At 38.8% G+C, this 22,000-nt stretch overlaps 1 protein-coding gene across 1 annotated transcript in view; it reads left to right on the forward strand.

Annotated features, from left to right (window-relative positions):
- The first annotated feature begins 907 nt into the window (after positions 1 to 907).
- The window catches only part of FAM3C (FAM3 metabolism regulating signaling molecule C), a 29,473-nt gene continuing 8,380 nt past the window's right edge, over positions 908 to 22,000 (forward strand). The window contains exons 1-5 of the mRNA XM_021553454.3: positions 908 to 1,038; positions 12,882 to 12,941; positions 17,148 to 17,252; positions 18,370 to 18,399; positions 18,795 to 18,918. Of these exons, the coding sequence (XP_021409129.1) occupies positions 12,929 to 12,941; positions 17,148 to 17,252; positions 18,370 to 18,399; positions 18,795 to 18,918 (272 nt within the window). The 5' untranslated portion in view covers positions 908 to 1,038; positions 12,882 to 12,928. The remainder of the gene's footprint in view (positions 1,039 to 12,881; positions 12,942 to 17,147; positions 17,253 to 18,369; positions 18,400 to 18,794; positions 18,919 to 22,000) is intronic.

Consider the following 22,000-nt stretch of genomic DNA (forward strand, 5'->3'; position numbering starts at 1 on the left):
AGAAATCACTTGACTGATGTTCAAATAACCATCTCATACCAATGACCAATCAGTCTCAAAGCATGCTATTTTAAAACCAATAAAAGAAATATCTATTGTCCAGAAGTTGTTAAAATAAGACATGGAAACTTTCTTTTGTGTACCTGACACTGATGATGTGCGATATGTCCTACATTTTGGCTGTGGTTTTGTTCTCTTCTGAGAGAAGCGCCATGCTGATTTTGTAAAACTGCTCTCTTGCTGTTTTAACAATAGGGGAATTTACAGGGTCTGGAGCTCTGCTTCCCCAGCACTTTCCATACCCACCCCAGCAATAGTCCAGCTGAGTCCAGCTGAGTTAGGCCAGTGGAAATCTTCCACAAAATAAAATGCTGCTCATGCTGCTCTTCCTGCTTGCGTCTCTACCCACTCCAGCTACCCCTAACTCCCTACCTACTCCAGCTCATGACAGGGTTAGAGGAAAATCAGTGCCAAAAAAAAAAAAAAAAAAAAAAAATAGGATAAAGAAGAGACAGGGATTATCTTTTCTTCTTATGCAATAACACAGATTGCCTCAATCCTGCTGATCACAATGCTATTGAAAGAAAAAGATTGGACTTTATTTTAAACCAGAAAATGCCATTTCTGTTCTGCAACAGAAGATAACTTCTGGTGTGTTTGGGTAAAATGAAGAAAAAAAAAAAAAGAAAATGTGTGTAAAATATAAAAGAAAACAAGCAGAAACATCTCGGTGTCCAAGTCGCTCCCGGGATGGGCACCAGGCTGGCCGTGGGGCACGCCTGGCACGCTGCGTTCGGCGCTCCCCCGCGGCTCCCGGCGCAGGGCAGCGCGCAGCGCCCGCGGCCCGCGGCGGGCGGGGCGCGGGGCGGGGCGGCGCGGGCTCGGTCCGCCACCGGCAGGGGGCGGGTGCGCCCTCCGCGCCTTCCTCCGGCTGCGCGGCGCCGGCGGCTCCGCTCGGTTCCTGCTCGGGCCGGGGCAGCCTTCGCGGCACGGCCGCCGAGGGGACGCTGCGCGACGTGTCCGCGCCCCACAGCCCCGGTATGTGCTCGCCTTCTCCGCGGGGCTGCGCGGGGAGCGGCCCCTGCCCGTCTCCCGCCGGGCATCCCGCCGCTGGTTCCGCCGCCCGGGCGCGCATCGCTCCGCTCTGCGCGGGACAGCCGCAGGCTGCCGGCCCCTGCCTCCGCTGCCGGCTTTCCCCGGCGGTGCCCCTTTCCCCATCCCTGGCCCTTCCCCCATCCCCTGCTGCCCCGGGAAGGGTGAGGTGGGCCGGGGCCGCGGGTCCGAGCCGGGCGGGGCGCTGGGCGGGGGCTCAGCCCCGTCCTCCGCCCTTCCACCGTCCCAGCCCGGCGCGGGGGTCGGGGCCGGCGGGAGGCGGCGGTGGGGCAGGGGGCGAGCGGGAGGAGGAAGGGGGGGCAGCGGGTGCGGCGGTCGCGTCCGCAGGACGGCCCGGTCCAGGGAAATGAGAGAAACGCTGGCAGCGTGGCAGCCCCTTCCTGGAAACCAGGCGGTGCTGCTGCTCGGTGGTGGTGTTCCCTTGCCTCTCTCTGTGGAGTGCGGGGCCGCGGGCGCCGTTGGTCCATGAGTTGGAGGGCTCGGCTCTTGTTTAACTAAAATGCATCGTTACAGAGGGCAGCCGTGAGCTCCTAAGGAAGTTAAATGTGCTGCTTGCAGAGAGGTACTTGTCGAAGCAGTCTGTATACCTTTGGTTGCTGGCCTCTGAGTTGCTGAAGTAGGAAAGCATATAGAAATAATATAATTTTTTTCCTCTTTAGTAAATGCTACCATATGTTAAGCCACGTGTTTGGCTGAGCCGCTTAGGAGCTATGTGACTCACCCGATTTGTTTATTTTCCTATTTTCTCACATTTGAAAGAGGTTAAATCACAACGTAGTAACTCCAGACTTGGGTGAAGATCTTTGCATGTACGAGGTATTTTAATGTTGTGCGGGGCTTATTGTGCCGCACCGACTTGGAGCCCGTAGTGGTTCTTTGCTGGTGAACGCAGCTGACTTCACCTCTCTTTTAACGAAGTATTTATTTAATACTAATTGGGGAGTTATTTAGAAAAAGTATCAAAACCACAGACTCACACCAGAAATGGCTACCTAATGACTGTCGTGTTGTTTTATTTTTTTTTTTTTTTTTTTTAACTTTCGAAGCTTCTTAAGGTATGAGTATCTTCATTAGCACATATTTTCCCTCAGGGTTTCTTTTATGCAAAGTTGTTTGTGTGGCAAAACAAGTTTTGTGACTTGCTTTAAGCCTGCAGGTAGGCTCTTCACAAGCTAATAGCTTGCTATTATCATGTAATAACATCGGATCACTGCGGGATGGAGGAAGCACCTGTTGGTTTCAGGCCTTGCTTCCATGGCTTTGCAAAAGTCCTGACCACTTCACCCAGTAGGAGCACGGAGTAGATAGATGATAGATAATAATCGGTGCTGCACCGAACCCAGAGTTCCTGTCCAGCCTCTCTAAGTGCAGCCCGAGTGCTTCAGGGCATATGTGCTCTACATAACCTGGTTTGGGTTAGAAGGAGCCTTAAAGACTATCTATTTCCAGCCCCCTGCTATCGGCAGGGCACTTTCCACTAGACTAGGTTGCTTTAATCCCCATCCGAGCCTGGCCTTGAGTGTTTCCAGAGATGGATTACCTGCTGCCTCTCTGACAAACCTCTATCAGTGTTTAATCACCATCCCAAGAGGCACGCTGCTCTAGTCCCTTGGACACTGGGCCACTGAGTACAACTCTTTAAGTGGCCAACCACATTTAATGAGAGCTATTAGTGCTTATAGAAGGGAGGCATGATGTACACAGAGTTTAAAATTTTAGTGGAACTTTGGAAAATTAATATTTAAAAAGTGAATTCCTGAACGTTATTTCTCAGGATTTTGGGGGAAATACTGACATACAGGAAACAGATCTTTAGTTTTTTCAATAAAATCATAAGATGGATTGATACTGTACAAAAATACCTGTCTACTTGCAGATTATATTGCAGCATGAAGATTAGGTGTCCATAAAATGAATCCACAGCAGACACAGAGAACTTGTTCTTAAATATTTAAATTGATCAAAGAGAATTTGCTATTCAAATAGAACTTATGTTCTGGTTTTTAAACTTGTATTTCCAGTGAACTTGGGGAATTGACATGTGAGTGTAATGGCTGCAGGTCTTTCGAGTTTGGTAATCAGTATGTCCATGAGTCATTATATGTCATATGTATGTTCAGTTCTGAGTTTTTCACTAAAATTTGCTGAGGCTGTGTAGGGCTTGAGGCATAATTATTGTAAACCTCCATGTTTTACCTGCCAGTGGCTAGTTCTATTAGCGCTGTGACAATTGTTTTGCTGTCAACACTATTGGAATTACTGTAATTGTTTTGCAGTTGAGGAGGAACTATCTGAGAAGTCTCACATTGTTCTCAAACCAAGATTGTACATAAATTCTCAGAAAAAAATGTAATTTGCATGAGTGTCAGAAATCTGATAGTCTTGCAGTGAGATCATGACATGGGTGGGCAAAACTAGCAGCCCGATACTTGTCCCTTAACAGTCTTGAAAATTGTCCTCTATTATTAAAGTTATATTCTCTTTTACTACATTAAGTTTCCTTAGTGAGCAAAATCATGTGAGCTGGAGAAGCCTGGCAGGTGAACTCACCAATCTCATCAGTTTTCATGCTTCCTAATACTATATAGTCATGAGGACAGAATAGAAGGGTGATAAGGAAGTAACTTTGAACTGGTATTGCTGCTTGAAATCTCATTTCCTAGTATTTCTTAGATTAAGCATCTGTAACCTATAAAGGTTACAGGCCCCTGACTTCCTGCTTCATCATCCAAAATTCTTTGACCATGAATCCAAGTACAGCTTCCTCATACTTTTGTTAAGGGTATGTCCTGAGCGGACTTGAGGAATTTTTTTTGTTAAAATAAATGAATATTTTTCTGGCTAATTTGTAACCTTAATTCCACCCTGTAATTTGTTTCCATCTTCTTGTGTCTAGGTGTTATCCGCAAATTTAAAAATCTTACCCTTCTTCAGTAGTTCATTGATATTTATAATAAGTGGTGGATGACTACATGAAATGGTATTTCACCCAAGGTTCCTGAAATTCAATCACACTAAAGTTGTCACACTAACAACAGTTACTCTTTTGGAATTGTTCAACTACTTTTGCTCCCCTTATACAGTACTGTATTTTTATAATACAAAAATAGTTTGTATCCTAATTTGCAGACTGAGATGCACAGTAGCATTTTCCAGCCTTGGTCCTCAGTGCCAAGAGAATGTGGAACAGACTTTGTGGAAGAGAGGAGGACTTCTGTAAGACTCTCAGGACAGAGGGAGCTGTTGGAGTAAATTTTGCCCTGCATTTGATGTTACTGTTGAGTCAGTATTAGTGACAGAAAGTTGCACAATATGTTTATACGCACAAACACATGCTAGTTCTTACGACAGTCCAGTTAAAATCTTAACATTGAAATACATTACACTCTCCCCTCTATTCATAAGACTTGCTTTCTGGTGACTGGGTGGTTTCCTCCTCTTCTCCCACCCTCTCTCCAGTTGTCTTTTGTCTGAGGAGACAGTAACCATCAAAGTAGCAAAGGTTTTTTATTTTATTTTGATCGATTTTGGTGTCATCAGTTAGTTGAGTCATCATTTCACAAATGTTTAAGCTGATATTTGCTAGTATTGCTGCTGCTAGAAAGCCACTGGCCTGCTCCCAGGCACTTAACTCTGGATCAGCCATTATACTCTTCACTTTGTGGGAGGGGTGGTTGATGGAGCTGCCATGGCTGCTTGTGTACGTGCTGGTCAGCTGAGTATCTGTGGCACATAAATGCTTTTGGAACTGCATTTCAGTTGATTCAGGCAGAGGTTTATGAAAGGAGTTCCCATAACAGATAATTTCTCTTAGAAGAGCTTGATCCAGAGGGGATCACATCAGGAGTTGTTAGAGCATGCAGTGATTGCATATCAGTGTCTTTGTGTCAGCTGTGCATAGTCTCAGTGGTAAGGTCACTGTAATAAGCACCTTTCTGTCACTGAAGGATGCTGTTCCTCAAAGGAGTCTTTATGTTCCTAATATGGTAAATTTCTACATAGGTAATGACATACAGTGAATTGCAGTGCAGCGTAATTTTAGATTTCCCCACTCATGATGGTGCTTACATCATAACATCTCAAAGGATAAAAAATTTCTGTGTTGGATTTTAATTAGCACATGAATACCAGTTGGTTAAATAAATATTAAAGTGTACAAATTATGTAAATATATCATATATAAAAAAGAATGCATTTTACCTAGACTTTTTTTTTTTCTGTGAAATTATTCTCCACAGATACGGCTTATGGTTTTGGTAGTGGTTGCTGTAAGATTGCAGCTAGCCAAAATGTAGGTTGTGGATCTTTGTTCTGATTTCTTCATGCTCATGAAACTACAGATTTTGGGACTGTTTTGTGTGCCTTCAGTAGGAAGCAGGGAGTCGGTCTAGAGCTGTTAAGAATCTTGTCACTGACTGACTTCCTCTGCATTTTCAAGTCTGTTTCACCTCATCACTCACAAAGGATGGCCTGTCCAAGGCTAATATGGAGCAGTAGCAGTGAGTTGCCTGCGCCACAGAAGCACTTGGGTTGCGGGTGCTCATGCACGAGGGGGTTTCCAGGCAGCAGCAGCAGTCTCACGTAGGCAGTGTGACCCCACTAGCAGTGTCCTTAGGCACAGCGTGCTGTGTGGGGCCTGCTGCTGCCCCTCTTCCAGAGCTGCTGTGCAGTGCGCGCTCTGCTCAGCCAGCGACGTGCTCTTTCAATCCTGCCAAGGGCCAAAACCTATCCGAATGCTAGCTCACATGGGAGATGAAGAGACGAAAGGGGCTCCACAGTGTGCCTTAGAACAAGAGGAGCTAGAGACACCAACAATGCTGTGAGCAGTGGCTGTCACAGTGGAGTACTTTCCCCCAGTTTCCTTGTGAGATCAGCGTGTACTTTGCTGGGATGAAGTGGAGAAGTAAGTTGGTGAATGAAGTTCAGCAATTTGTCCTTGATTTTACCTGTCTGAACTTCAATATTGGAGTTGGGTATTATCCAAACCCATGGAACACAGAGCTAAGATTCTCTTCCATAGATACGTCAACAGCAATGGTACAGTTTACTTTATCACATACAAATAGTGTGGGTTTTCAGTGACCGTAAATCACATTCTTAACTATATGGATCAGTAAATTTTTGTAATAATTGAGAAGAGTCTTCAAAACATGGATTGAGTGCTTATAAGGCTAAATTTTTTGTTGTTGTTGATTGGTTGTGTTGCTTTTCTTTTCCTTGGATTGGTTTGATTTTGTTGTTTTAATTGTAGAAGGAATGTGGGTTACGCTTCATTCTCTGTGGGACAAATGAATGCCTTAATACTTTTATCTCAGCTTCTCAGAATTCAGATAAATTTTTCAGTGTTGGAGACTGACTAGTTTGTGTGTTGCCTAAGGTGAAATTACTGGCTTGATGCCAATAGCAAAAGCTTGCATGGACAGTGATTTGACATGTCATTTGAAAAAGATTTGTTTTGAATTTTAAGTTTCAAAACACTCCAGCACAATGCTGCTTCTCATGCATATTTCCTTTCCTAAGAGTGAAACCACAGAGTGGTAGTCACAACACAGGACACACAACAGTAGTTGGAGTATCTATTTATAATTTTGGAATAAGCTTGGGTTTAATTTCCTACATATATCTGCATTAATTTGTTGTAGATATAATTTGATAGAAGTAAAATAAAATCTTTTATTTACAAGCAAACACTTTGGGTCTGATTCAGGTGTCTAGAACACCAAGATAAATCTTGATGTATATATATGGAAGAACACAATTCTTATAAGAAGTCTCATTTTTATAAGAAATTAATAATTTTACTTTTTAGTACCATTTGTTACAAAGGAAAAAAGAAAATATTTGTTCCTGGGTCTCTAAATTTTTCTGTGTGGACAAAGCTTTTCCTTATGTGGAGTTCTGCCAGAACCTCAAAGAATTTGTATGAATGTAGGAGTGCTGCCTGTAGGGAGCAGCTACTGGGGTCATAGCCTGTATTTCCAGAAGACACAAATGGTGCATGATTAATTAAATCTTTAAAAAAGTAAATAACTCAGTTTTATTGCATATTTTCCATATGTGTCCTTCACTAATTTAAAATTAAATTAATTTTATTATGTTTATTATTTATTATTAATTATATTAATTATTATTAATAATGTTATTATTAATTAAATATATTGGAAAAAGTATTCATAGCCTAGTAGAAAAGTAAGCAATCATCTGGATAAGAAGATGCACCCTGCATTTAAATAAAATAGTCTTAAATGATTTTAAATGTCTCAGCTCTTTTGTCCATGGCATATAATCCAGGTTGGCACAACCACTGGTTTAAAACCAGAAGTCACATAAGAATAACTAATGCTGTCCTTTTCGTATCTAATTCACTGTGTAATATTGAGTAAAAAAAAACCACTGCTCTGAACTGCTTGAACATGACACACTGAATTATCTTATCAACAGAGGCTGGATTAAACACAATGTTGTTTCATTGATTAGATTTTGCCAGGTATGAAAAGCTAATTTTTTTTGTTTGTTTGAAGGATTTTTTGATGTTCTCTGGCAGGAATAAAATGCATGTGCTAGTAATTAAGGAATGCAGCTTGTGCTAAAAAAAATAAAAAAACGCCAACAAAAAGAAGTTTTGTTGTTGTTGCTTTTTTTGGTTTGGGGGTTTTTCTTGGGCTTTTTTTTTTGGTGCTAAGTAATTTTGAATACTTGTTTAACTGCAGTATCGTGTATACTGTTCATATTAACAAATAGCAGATATATACAAAACCAGGTATAACATTATTTGACTTTGCTAGAAAGCATACAAACACTTAAATCCTGGTTTGGGGGAAAAATTTCCTCCTGGATTGAATGCAAAGCATCTCAGGTTTTCACATAACCTGAGTACAGATTTGCACGTAATAGTATGTATAGAAATGTGGGCTAAATATTGAAGGGAATATCAGCTCACACCTTGTAGATTATCTGTGTTAAGAAAAATTCTATTTTCCAGACTTCTATGATGATTTAAAGCCTCCTTTTAAATTTTGTTTATCCTTGTAACTGTAAAGTTGTTTTTCTTTAATATTAAACTACAAATTGGTAAGCAGCGGCCAGAGCATACTGAGTACAGTTATGCTCAGCATTTTTTAAATTATAAAAATATGTATTTAAAGTAATAATGTCTTTAATATATATTTTAGATTTGCTGTAAATAATAGTGTTTTTAAAAATATGTAGTTATTTCTTTAAAAATTTAGAATTGCACCTTGAAGAGAAGAGGTAAAGATGTCTGATCCTGACTTCTCTCTTTCACAGTTCCTTGCAGAGCAGACTTGATTCTTTTATCCCTTAGTTGGTTTATTTAGGTCATGTAATTCTTATCTAGATTCTTCCATTTGGGGATTATGCATTGAGATAGACTTAGGAAAAAACTGCACATGGGTCAGTTAAGATAGCACACAGAGCAGGGTATTTTTTGTTTATTTGGCAGAGCAGAGTAATTGCATTTTGTTCCATACACAGCAATCCTATCAGTGCAGTTCATAATGAACAGTTACACTTTTGTGGCAGTAGAGCATTGTTGACCCCAATATTAGATAGCTGCTATAATATCCTTTTCCATTTCTGCTGCCTATTTTGCTGCACTTTGTCACTTTTGGAGTATATTACTTTCTGTTTTATTAAATATCATTGTTGATTTTGGGACTGCTTCTTAATCAGCTAAGGTCAGAATTCAAAATTATCTTGACCTTCTAAACTCTTGCCTCTCATCTTTGCTTGTTTTTGTGTGCCCATTTTGTAAGCATAATCTACTCATGTTATCAAGTTGCTAATGGAAATACTATTATCCTGGGAAGGAAACAGACTAATCTACATGTTTCATTATCATCCTTCAAAACATTAATTACAATCAGATTTGAAACCCCTTTTAAAACAAAGTTGTGGCAAGTGGCCACAGCTTTCTGCATGGTAAGTAGGGCAGAGGCTGTGCTCCTGCCCTAGTGAAGTGTGTCCCATGGCACCATCTCTGGACACGTGTTGATGAGAGCCTGACAGAGAATTAACCAAATTGAATTGCAGTCAGCTTGGGACTGAAAGCTGCACTTCATTCAGTGTTAAGTCAGTGAGGCAGGATTAATAGGAACTGTTAATTTGTCAATTATCTCAATGCAGTTTCCTCTTGCACAATGATTCTAGGAGGGAAACTTGCATGATGACCATACATGTTCTGTCTGATTCATGAATGTAGAAAAAACTCAGTGTTGGTGTGTTAGAAACTTTATATCATCAAACAAAATATGATGATAATTTGCTTGGAAGGATTATAGACTTGTAATTTTCCTAAACAAAGTCATTATAAGCTTCCTCCAGGAAGGACTTAGCAGGGTTCCCTCAAGAGACAAAGGTTATTTTTAAAAGCAAGCATCTGCTGATCTATTTATTGAAACTAGTTTAGGTATGAACAAAAATACATGCAGTAGCTCTGTGCAGTTATTGATTAAATTTTTTGTATTTTTGTTGCATATGTCATAGCACACAAGTTAATCAACAAGTGCAGCAGAATGGGGGAAAGCCCTTTGCTTTCCTCTTTTTTTTTTTTTTTAATTGTAAACTGTATGGAGAGCATTTTAGACTGGGGGTTGTTTGATACTCAAGGATGCAGAAAAAAAAGCAAGCAGTAACCTCAGCTCTGAACTGTCTTTCCATGTATCCTCTCCCTAGTAGTTTGCATCCAGAAAATAATATTTTTCTGCCTGGTACAGCTCCATGCAGGGAACTGGACAATGACATGCCAGCATTCAAGAAGGATTTAGAACTTCTAATTTCTTGTCTTCTACTGTTCATGTTCTTTCGTGGATAACTTTTTATTTCATGCTGCACAAGCGAATTCTTGGTTTCTTTCTGCTGTCTAAGTTCTGGACCTTGACTGAAAAACTGTAAGTTTTGTGCTAAGAAAACAGTCTGAAGAAAAAGAAAATCCATATTTAAGTCAAATAATGCTTCCCAAACCCAGCCATTTTACTTTGCAACTTGAAGTTGATGGCTTCCGTTAGCTGTTTTGTGGTGTTTTCCTTGGCCTTTGCATCTCTATAGGGTTCTGCTGTACTCATCAGGACACTGCCTGTCAGCCCTGCTATGGGCTGCACATCCTGCCTCAGTCTCTAATACGTGAACAGGGAAGCCTTTTTGTACTGCTTGACAGAGAATGATGTAGTAATAAATTATTATTACTAAATCTGTATTATGTGACACTTGTAAGTCAGGAGGATACTATGGTTCTAATTCGTCTGCCTCTGCTTGATGGAATATTACATCAAAGAAGAGAAAAACGGTGTTTGGGTCATTTTGACTCGTTTTTAAAGCAATCAAAGGAATGTTGTTGGTACTGCTTTTGTGCATCTTAGTTTGAGCAAGCTCAGCTGTAATCCTGTCGTCTTTGTTTTTAAATGATCCTAAAATGTGCACTATTAAAAATTCCAAACCAATTTTCTAATCAATTCTCTGATTTCAGTTATGATGTGCAAGGCCGAAGATGTGTAGTAATGGTCCATAAGCATTTATAAGTGTTCACAGTTTATTCTGTTTTATTCCTGTTCTGTCTTGAAATACTAAAAAAAAACCAGTCTAAGATAATACATGTAGGAAAAGGACTTGATGTCCATAAATTATTTTCCTGCTGTTGGAAAGTGCTGTGCAACACTTGGCTGTACTGTAGCACTACTGTATTATTCGGTAAATCAAACCTCATGATTTTTCAGTACACCATAATTTAGAAAAAGAATTACTAATTTTTTAAAATTCCTTTCAGGTTGAAGCATAGCATACTCATTTTTCCTTTTTCTAAATCAAAACACATTCCAAACTTAAAAAATAATTTGTATTATTTGTTGCAATCAACAAATAATGATCTCTGAGACATGTGAAAAGGGATGTTGGGTTGAAAGCGGTCAAGGTTAGATCATGCGATTGTTTCACTTAGATTCTTCTTTCTGGTTTTGTTCATATTCTTGTTTTCGTGCTTTGACTTCATGATGTGTTTTTGTTCAGAGTAAAACAAAAAAACTTTTTCAGTGCAGACTTAAAACAACCTTGAAGCTGTTCAAAGTACAACCAGTGTTTATTGTAATATAGATCTATTTCTGTGTGTCTGGAGGAAGAAGCTTAAAATAATTCTGTTCACAGACTTTGAAATAAAATGGGTTTATCTGCCCGACAGGTTCTTTTTTGCCTTTTTGCAAGACAGATAAATGCTAGTCTTTCACTGAAAGAAGTTATTATATGAGAATATAATATGTGTGGCCACAGCTAAATGGATACATTATGGTCTATAATATGCTGTGAGATTTCCTTTACAGTGCAACATTAGCACTCAAAAACATTTTTCTGCTTTTAAACTTAGGTGGTAAGTATTTTCAAATTTTAATAGAAGAGAAATAAATATTTCTGTATTTGCAATTTTTTCGCTACTTATTTCTCTGCTGACCATTTTATTGTAAACTTGAAGAGATAGAGCACAATGCCTGAGTCTTTGGCAAAGAGACAAAGACAAATCACTGAACTTGAAGATACTGAACTAAGTGAAGGCAAAAGGTTTTCTGCATAATGCCATTTTTTTCTCTCTAGTATAGACTATGAGAACTATCTGAGTGTTTTGGTGCTTGTTTTCAAATACTTTGTATTTCTAATAACAGCAGTTTTTAAAATAATTTCTAAAGGTAATGTTATTGATGTTTTTCAAAATCATGGCATAGGACTGCAGAGGATTAGGGATGCTATAGCTTTTGTGATGGGGGTCTGGGACAGCTGCTTGGATTAGAGTGAGAGATGATTACATGTTTCAAATGTGGCCTTAGTGTAGATGATTCAACAAGATCCCTGAACTGGGGGAAAGTTGAGCCAGATGTCCAGGCTCTGTGCAGCATGGGCCCACCAGGACTGAGCATGAGCATGGAGGAGAGCCAGGAGCAGCTTTTGCTCTGCAGGTACAGGGTAGATTTGGTATGGTCTCTGGACCCTGCGTTGCTTGAGGAGGAGGGAGCTTTTGTTCAAAGCCTGTGGAGTTTGTGGCCCACTTTGACTCTGTGTGGTGACATGCTCTTCTCAAGAAGCTTGTGGATGCTTGGCACTGTTTGCTTAGAGTGGTTTTCAGTTTATTCTGAAATAATTGGAGTACTAGGGTTGGTGCTTCTGTTATCATTGGCCATCATATTATTCCTCTGGTCGTACCTATGAGTGACATGTTGTTACATTTCTGTAATGCAGAGATTAAAGTATTGACCTTTCAGTTCCATTGAATGCAGTTTATGTAGTATCCTAGAGACCAAAATGCTTAAATCTTTTCACTCCAAAGCACAGTTTAACACTATGCTGTGTTGTCAAATAGCAACTTATATCTAGAAGCAGGTCTGGTTTTGAAGGAGTGCAGGTGGAGTTGTTGACTTTTGCCACACAGCTTTAGGAAACTAAAGACTGCTTAGATAGAGCACTGATAAGTACTTAGGTCAAAAATTGAAGGACTGAAAGTTAAACTGAATTTAAAGAGGATTAGATAAAATTAGTGTTATTTCAGATCCCTTGTTTTGGGGAAAAACAAATGAAAGCAAGGCATCAGAAATCCATCCTAAATTTTCTCTTAACTGCGGATGTTAAGAAATAAGTATTCAGAACAATCATCATTAATTTTATTGACTAGAAAATCTATGGGGTTTTTTGCTCCTCACAAAAGTGCTTTTTGGGCTGTGATTATGGTGAAGTGGTTTTTAGTTTTTGTTTTATTGTTTGTTTGTTTCCCATAGGTGGCTGTTTTAATGCAATAGTGTCATTAGCTTTCTGAAGACTAAACATGAGAATAGCAGGTAAGTACGCTCAGTAAAATCAGACTTCGGTCGTTTATGAAACAACTGCTATGGCCAACATTGACAAGTTGTGACAATATGGTTTTAAAGTCATAGAATACCAGGTTAAAAGGGATCCTGGAATCATCTGGTCTGACATTTCTTGTCAGAAGCACGGTCTAGACAAGATAGCTTTTCATGTGAAAAGGGGTGATTTCCTCAAACCTTTAGTGCTTGATTAGTCTGTCAGCACACCAGGGAAGCCAAGACCCTTGTGCCTGACTAGTCTGTGTCCTGTTGTGGAGACCCTTCAATGAGCTTCCTTTTCATTTGGGTAGATCTTGGTAATCATCTCTGGTAATGCATAGTTTTACACCAATTACTCATTGGTGTAAAATTCTCTTGCTTCACTGTTACAGATACAGTCGATAAAATACAGAGCACATGCTCAATGAGGGGTGGTCACACATTGGAGGCAGGTAACTTTGGGATGATGGTGTGAGTTAATATTACAATTAAATTACAAAGAACCAAGTTAATCTTGGGAGAATGATTTCACCACAGTTGCTGTTCAGCAGAAAGATACCTCCTCCTGTCTCCCTTGGTTGCCAGGTGCTGTGCAGGTTTGTTAGCTACAAAGTGCCATCTGATTTCAACAGAGCCTGACTAAGGTGTTTCCACTCTGCTTCACCCTCTGTTGCCCTTTAGCATGTGTTTGAGGTTGCAGATTGTGTATGTATGGAATTGTTGTGGGATAGGTTTTGAGCATACTCAAAGCATTCCATCCAGGAAGTAGCAGATGTATTTTACCCTATAATTTACATACTGCTATGACTTCCTCTAATCTGAACCCTAGCCCAGCACTCCATCCAGCCACATTTTAAAATGACGAGTGTTGGGGAATCTACCACTTCCTGGGGAGATTGTTTCAATGGCTGATTGTTCACACTGTGACAAATTTTCTGTGTCTTACTGGAGTCTTCCCCACAATAACTTGTACTTACTACCCCTCTTGTTTTCCATATGACTCCTTGCAGAAAGGGAGTCTCCATCTTCTTTGTAGCCACCCTTGAAATACTGGAATGTGGTACTAAGTTCTCCTGTAAGTTTTTTTTCAAGACTGAACAAACCCAGCAGTCTCAGCTTTTCCTCATCTAGCAGGTTTCCCAGTCCTTTGAGTATCTTTGTGTTGGACTGTCTCTAGATTGCCCACGTCTTTTGTCTTTTTTCTTTTTTTTTTTTAATAGCAGGGCCAAACACTGAAGGGATTGTAACAAGTGTGGCCTGACAAGTGTTGTGCAGAGAGGAATGACGACTTTATCTCTGTCTGCTGGTGATGCCTTTGTTGATGCAGCCCAGCATCCTGTTGGCTTCTTTGCCAGCACCCTCCATTTGTATTGAGCTGGTTGTCCACCAGAATCCCCTAGTCCTTTTCCACAGATCTGTTCCCCAGCTGGGTAGATTCCAGTCTGTTCTTCACTCCTGGATTATGATTTCTGTGATGGAAAACTTTACACTTGTCCTTGTTGAACCTCACTGGAGTGTTAGCCCATTGTTCCAGCCTATCCAGGTGTTCCTGCAGGTTGGCTCTCCCTTTAGACATTATCCCTTCCACCAACTTTGGTATCCTCATCAAACTTTGTCAGATGACACTTCACTTAACTGGCATAACAAGCATTGCTGTTCTACTTTATTGATATTTAATGAAACTCATTTTGGAATTGGGATGGTGGAAGAGCAATCACCTTCTTAAAATGCTGTAGCTGATCTGCAGTGATTGATTAAGCTGCCATGACTTGACATATTTTGGCTGCTGCTTCTGTAAGATGATGAAGGAATAAGGAAATGGCAAATGGTTCTTAAGCCATTTCTTCCCTGCCTTACTAAAATTGCTGTGTGCGGTTTTAAGTGTCTAAAACTTTCTGAGTAGTCTCTGAGAGTTTGAAAACTCTATAAGAGCCTTTTCATAGAGCTAAGTTACTGTAGTACAGGCTTTAAGAAACTAATTCTACAGAAGGGACAGTGGTTGTAAAAATAAAATCTTTGCTAATATAACATTAAAAGAAAACATTATTTTTGACATTTTGTCACAGTAGAATAGCCTGTGTAGCAATGGAATAGTTCTGAGTAAGGTGCATTATTGCACTTTTATCAGTAGTTACAGTGTTAGTTTGCAGAATGAGAAACTGTTGTCTCTTGTAGAAGAAAATGATACCTTTTCTAAGAGCTTGTTAATGCATACTATTTTTGTCACTACTTCTAATTTTGTTTTATTGACCACAATATGTATAACTGGAAGCAATCTGCTAAAGTGACTCTGATAAAAGAACTGGAAAATGCTCCAATTTTAAGGTGCCTGATTAACTTGGTAAATCACTTTCCAAACATGTTCAGGGTTTTTTTTTGGTTTTTTTTTTTCCTTCCATCCAACTGTTTTTTTTGCTAAAAACCACAAAGTATATATGGCAGTTCTGTAGGATGTTTGACCTGTAGCAAACATGCCAGTTTTGGTTCAAATGCTTAAGGAACCTTCTAGGAGATTTCTTACTGTTCCTTTGAAGGGAGCATTTGCAGATCAGTGGAAAAGCTCAGAATATAGAGGGGATGGCTGGTCCTCAGACTGAGTTCTTGTTCATCTCACATACTGTATACTAAAACATGCTCTCCAAATGCCACTTGCTAGATGACACATTCCAAAATCTGGTACCATCTTGTGGTTTTATATCTTGGAAAACCTTTACCCTGTTTCTTAACTTACATTCAGATCATCTGTTTCTCCAGTGCTTGCACATGGTTCCCTTCCTTTCAAGTGCAGTGATCTTTGGAGTTCCAGCATAATATTTTTAAGCTAGGTTTACACCTGTGTTTTATTACATCATATGTGTGCTCACAGATGAAAAAGACCAAACTATAAGTGAAAAAACCTTCTTCTTTCTTTTCTTTTCTTTTTCTATCGCCTTATCTTTTTTCAGCCTTTTGGGAGGATTGATTAGCATCTTCCTTCTGAAGGCTGAGTAATCTGTCTATTTTAAGATTTTGTGAGCAGCCCATCACAGCAGCCGTCTGAGATCTGCAGGAGTATATAAGTTTGGTTTTTTCCTAAAGGATTTGGCTGGCAATCTGAGAAAATGAAGCATGCTTTAAGGTTGATTCTTCCAACCAGCTTGATATACTGCGGTGAGATAGGAAGGCAGGATGTTGATCAGATGCCTCCTCACCGGACTTGTACTCTCAGTCAGTATTTTACTGTCAGTTAAGAGTGGAGTATTCTGTAAAAATGTATTGCAAATGATGCTTAGAAATGGTGAGGGTTGTGGCAGTATCACGTACATTTCTGTTTCAGATGTAAGTTGCTATGGTTGTGTGCTAATAGCTTTTATCCCAGCAAGTAGATTGGCCACTCAGCACTGCAGGAACTTAGCCTTGTAAAACTTAGAATTGCCTACTTCAGTATATTAAAAGGGAGACAGGAGAGGTACTGCTTTTTCTTGCTTATTTTAAAATAGCCTTTAAAAAGCCATACAACTTGCTTTTTGAAAGTCATTAAGATACATTTCTTCAAAATTAAGTGAGAATGCTTATTTCTGGTTGACTGGTGGTTTGGGGTTTTTTTGGTTTTTTTTGGGTTTTTTTTGGTTTGTTGTTTGTTTTTTTTAATATCATATTCAGAGATGACTGACCATAGTAGCCAAGCTGCACTATATAAACAGATCCCTAGTCACTCAATCTGGGCTATATATTAAAACAGAGGTAGCTCAGGCTGAGGGTAGGGGGAAACACAGTATTTGTGAACAGTAAGGAACCAGGTACTCATGACTAAGAACATGCAAATGGAATGGAGAAGGTGAGAATTTTGCCTTTGGACAACAGCCAGGTAGATCATCTTAGTTCATTTGATTAAGCTGGATTTTCATGGAAGTCTAGTTTCTCCTGGCTGCTGAACTGAGTTGGTGTACTACAGTATCAGACAAGCATGAAGGTAGAGAAAATTAAGAGCAGAGTGCATTTGGTATGATAAACTGATGGATTGATGCAGTTACATCCTACATTATAATATCCATCCTTTTTTTTTCAGATTTATTCTGTTTAGTAGGTCCACAAATGATCATCCTGTTTCTGAGTTCCCCATAGTGTAATCTGATACACATTTCTGATGTTGCTAATTTTGGTTAACTAATGTTACCATTTGCAGGCAATTTTTTGAAACTTTTTTCTGTTTCTTAACAGGTGCTGCAAAGTTGGTAGTAGTCATAGCAATATTTTTATTGACTTTTTATGTCATATCTCAAGTGTTTGAAATAAAAATGGATGCAAACTTAGGACACATATTTGGTAAGTGATGACTTTGTTTCCTCTGGATACTTATTAATATTTACTTGAGCCTTTATCAAGAATATCACATTAGTTTTGCCTGAGCTCTTCAACGTAAGAATTGTGTTTATCTTTAATATGTGTGCTTATTTTTTATGTATAATATATGTATTAAATAATTTTCTGTATGGAATATTTAAGCTACTCTCTTAATCATTTTGATTCTTTTGTCTGCCAAGGATACATAATTTTACCTGTTTTTTTTGTTGTTTACTGGATATGCATCCTTAGTGTAGAGTAATAAATTAGGCAACTTGATTCATGTTTCTGGAAATCTGTGCTCTGCCTTACTACTGCTAAAGAGATTGAGAATTTGTTTTGGGGGTGTTTTTTCTCTTGTACAAGTATGCGACCATGTTAAGTTGAATGTGCAGTAATCAAAGTATTTCAGATGTGCCCAGGTGTTCTACACAGATAAAGATTAGCAGTTGAGGCGTCTCAAATTTCAGAGTCTATTTTGAACCAGAATTTTCTTTCAAGGTGCTTTTTATGACAAAGTAACAAAACCCAAACAATGTTTGGTACATGGGTGGAGTTTGTGTTCTTTACCTCTGGGTTACTGCAGCATGAGCTGCCATCCGGAGCAGTGAGCAGAGACATCTCCAGTAACCATTGCAGTGACAGAGGTGTCATTCAGATGCGTGCGTGGTGGTGGCACTTGTGTCTCAGGAAAGGGAGTTGTGAATGGTTGGGTTGAAATACACCTGAACTGCAGGCTTCCAGTTTAGGCGAAAGGAACCCCATCCCAGTGAAGCTGTAAGGAGGGAATTAATTTCACTTCAATCCCCTGAATGCCATAAATTCTCAGAGGTTTTGGATCTCTGTGGGTTTTTGGCTCCTTGACTCTCTAAGAGCCATAAATTAAAGCAGTGCTTCTGAATGGGTTTCCTAATCACTTTCATTCTGCTATGCATAAAAGTTGTTCTTTATTGCAGCATAATATTCAGGTGGATTTGATACTTAATTTCAACCAGCCCGTTTTTATAGGGGTATAGAAAGATTTTACATTTAAAGGATATGATATAGCAGATGACACTTTAATAGTAACATCTTGTAAAACTTTCTTTTTTCATTTTAGCTAGATCAGCATTGGATGCAGCTGCACGCTGTGAGTATTCATAGGCATGTATTACTGCTGTGCCTTGCTTTTACTAATAACAGAAAGACTGATGAATTTTCATAGTTAAGAAAGTCTTAATTACACTTCAAATGCAATCAGAAACTAATTTTCCTCTTCTCCTGATTTCCCTAAATTTCTGGTAGTCTGTTTTGTAGTTTTGGCTTGTGGCTTTTGATGATGGTGCCAGAGCAAGCAGCAGGGTGACAACAAGAAGTTGGAATAATGAGGTGCTTCAGGAACTCAGATTATTTTAAACTGCTATGTAATTATGGATGTGATAGTGTGTTTGTGTTTGCTCTCTTCCTTGAATTCCTTTAGAACATATTTGTCTGTTATCCTACCTGTGGTGTTCTCTAAACTCTTGGTTTATTTCCTTTTGAAAGCTACAAAACCTCCAAGATACAAGTGTGGGATCTCTAAAGCTTGTCCTGAAAAGCATTTTGCATTCAAAATGTCAAGTGGAGCAGCAAATGTAGTTGGACCTAAAATTTGTGTAGAGGATAATGTGTAAGTATTTTTACCTGTTTGTTTTTAAGTGTCTCTTCCAAATACTTAGATCACTTTGCACACAAAATCAGCAGTTTAAATTAGGGTTTTTTTGCAAACAGTTTGCAAAAAAACATGTCAAAGTTTGTGACATGAGAAAGTCACATTGCTTTGCTTATCTCTGATGAAGCACACTTAGTGCTCTGCAGTAAATGCAGAAATGTATGTTGTTTTAATACAGACAGTATCGCTTGCACTTTATTTCAGGTTTACAGACTTAAGGGTTAGTTAGACTTTGTCAACTGAGATGTACACTTGTCTCTAAGTAACTTGTCCTGATGCCTCTAATAGTAATTTGGTGAATAATTGTACTTTTTGCAAGTAATCTTTTAAACTATATTTCCTCAGTACCAATGTCAGAACATATTTTCTAATCTTCTTCTAAGGTTGCTTTCAATAGGGAAAAATAGTATTTTATTGATCAGTAGTTATTTAACTGTGCTGATGGTAGCTAAAGTTAATAAATTTTATATAATTGTGAAATTAGGAAAACAACTGCTTGAGACACAGTTTGGTTTAAGTCCTCTTTTTAATAATGTTTTTGACACAGTATTATCAGTAATACTGTGCATGAATTATTTAACAGAGTACTTTTCAGTAAACCCCCATAATGAGAATATTAATATTTATTTTTAGACTGTGTTTTTCCTCTTTGGGTGATAATAAGCAGGAACAACCTGAGTGTGTAGCTTCCTATAACATAATCTAATCCACTTGATTTTGCAGGTGACATGTCAGAAAAGACATAATGTTAAGTGTTGTTGGAAGGAGATTTTTTAAAATATCAGTCACACTTAACACTTTTTGCCTTCCACTTGCATTTAAGCTTCTCCAGTTTAGCTGTTTCTCAGCTCATGCTATGTTAGCACAGATAGTACGTACAGCAGCTAGTGCTAATGAAATTATAGAGCCAATGGCAGCTTCTCTGTGAACAGCAGAACCCCACATAATAGAGTAAATAGGATAATTCATGTATAAGAGAAAAAAAAATACAATGGTAGCATCACTTTACTCTCCAAATAACTGCAAGGCTAGTCTCAAGTGCTCATGAAGAGAAGGCGTTTTTAGGCTAAGTGGCGTTCCTGCGCAGGGCTGGCTTAGCTGAGCTGGTGTGGGAGCTTAGCTGTGCTGGTTCACAGCAGAGCCGGTGGGGCTGGGCAGGAGCTGCTCAGCAGGAGCTCACCTGGGCACCTGCGGGCTGCTCCTTCCACTTTCTATTCTTACTGCTGACTTGCTCGGTGACCTTGGGCAGGCTGATCTAATCTCAGCATGGTATTTCTGCTGCTGTTACAAAACATGCTGCTGTCTCATTCTGGTTGCTTAATATAGGAAGCTTAATATCTGTGAAGACTTAAGCTGATTGAATGATTAAAAGTTGTGGGAATGCAAGTAATATTTTAATTTCAGGATTGTAGGGTTGTTTTGTTTGCAATTTTTTGACTCTTTTTTTGTTGTTTAAATGTCTTGCTGACTGATTAAATAAGAAGAGTTTTTTTATTTCTGTCCAAAAAAATAAAAATCTTCTGCTAGATATTTTGCTGAAGAAAGTGATGAAACAAAAGTAGTTGATGTAAAAAGTCCTCTAAGTGGACACAGCTATTGGGTTCTAAAGTCCAGCTTTCCTTGGCTAACATCTTTCTGAATTCCTTCAGAGGGGAGCTGGTCATGTTTGTCTAAGTGTCCACCAGGAAACTTGATTGGTTTTATATGATCTCCTGCTTTGCTCATAAGAGGTTTTATTTCTCTTTCAAAAGCTCTCAACTTGTAGAGTGTAAATTCGTGGAAGAATTCAAAAACTGATGAAGGGCTGCCCTCCTGTGAGAAGCTGTTGCATTGCAGCCTGTTGTGTTTGATGCACAAGCTGTCTCAAGGGTATAAAGTAGTATATCAGAGCTCTGAAAAAAATTAATTTCCTCTTGAGTAGCTCTTATTTTAGAGATATTTTGTGAACTCACACTTACAAAAAGGCCTTTATTTTTCTGATTACTCTGTACTCTTCATACTTCCAAGACAGGACAACAGGAATGAGTTTTCATAATTTGTGAATGACATTTACAGAGTAGAGTATTTTCCTATGTAATAAATGTAAGGATGCCACTTGAATTATGAAAGCACTAAAGTTACTGATACAATTCAGAATGAAAATAATTTCTCAACTTCTCTTTTTTGTTATATAGATATTTTAATGTGAGACAGGATTTCTGTCAAGTTCAGTTCTGATTTCTGACAAGTTCAGTTATAGCCTTATTCTGTATTGGGAAGCCATAATCCAAATTAGAAGAAAAAATGCTGGACCCATCATCAAAATATTAATAATTTAAAACTAATTTTAAAACTTGCTACTTCATGGGCTGTTTAGGAGGGCTGATATTTATTTCTTTACCAGCAACTCCTCCATGCAGTTTTACTTCAGTATGAAGCCAGTTTCATGATTGTGCCACAGTAACCCAACAGCAGAATGTTGTACTACATTCCTTTAGAAACTATTACTTCTTGTATTCATCATTGCAAATTTTATCTGAATCCCTTATAACTTTATGTATATGAGTTTCAGTGTCTAGTAACCTCAGTATTAGATATTTTTCTCTTGATACTTATTTACAGAGAATTTTGTAGTTAAAATTAAAGGATTTTTTTATTTTTTGTAAATTAAGTGCCTACTAAATTTTGCAGGAGGAAAAGAATGGGTTCAGAATTTTATTGCCTTTAGTTGTTTAAGTTCCAGTCTTTATTTGCCATATGTTTTTCTTGTTTAGAATGTTTTCTTGCTGTGACGTGACATGAAAAACACATGATCAGAGCAGAAATGATCCTCCAGTGGCTAAAATACTTGTGGAGTTCTCTACTAACCAGAATTGAATTCTGAATCTCAGCAGGAAACTTCAAGTATTTTCTTTCAGAAATTACTGAATTATAATTTTTATTTAAATCATAATCTTTGACAGATAGTATAACTTAAGGGACTAACAGAAGAATGTGAACTCCATCATCTCTGATTACTAGTTCTTTAAAACCTTTTAAAATCACTCTGCCAAGAGTTGTA

The sequence above is a fragment of the Lonchura striata genome, chromosome 5 (assembly GCF_046129695.1).
Source record: "Lonchura striata isolate bLonStr1 chromosome 5, bLonStr1.mat, whole genome shotgun sequence".
NCBI classification, from domain to species: Eukaryota; Metazoa; Chordata; class Aves; order Passeriformes; family Estrildidae; genus Lonchura; species Lonchura striata.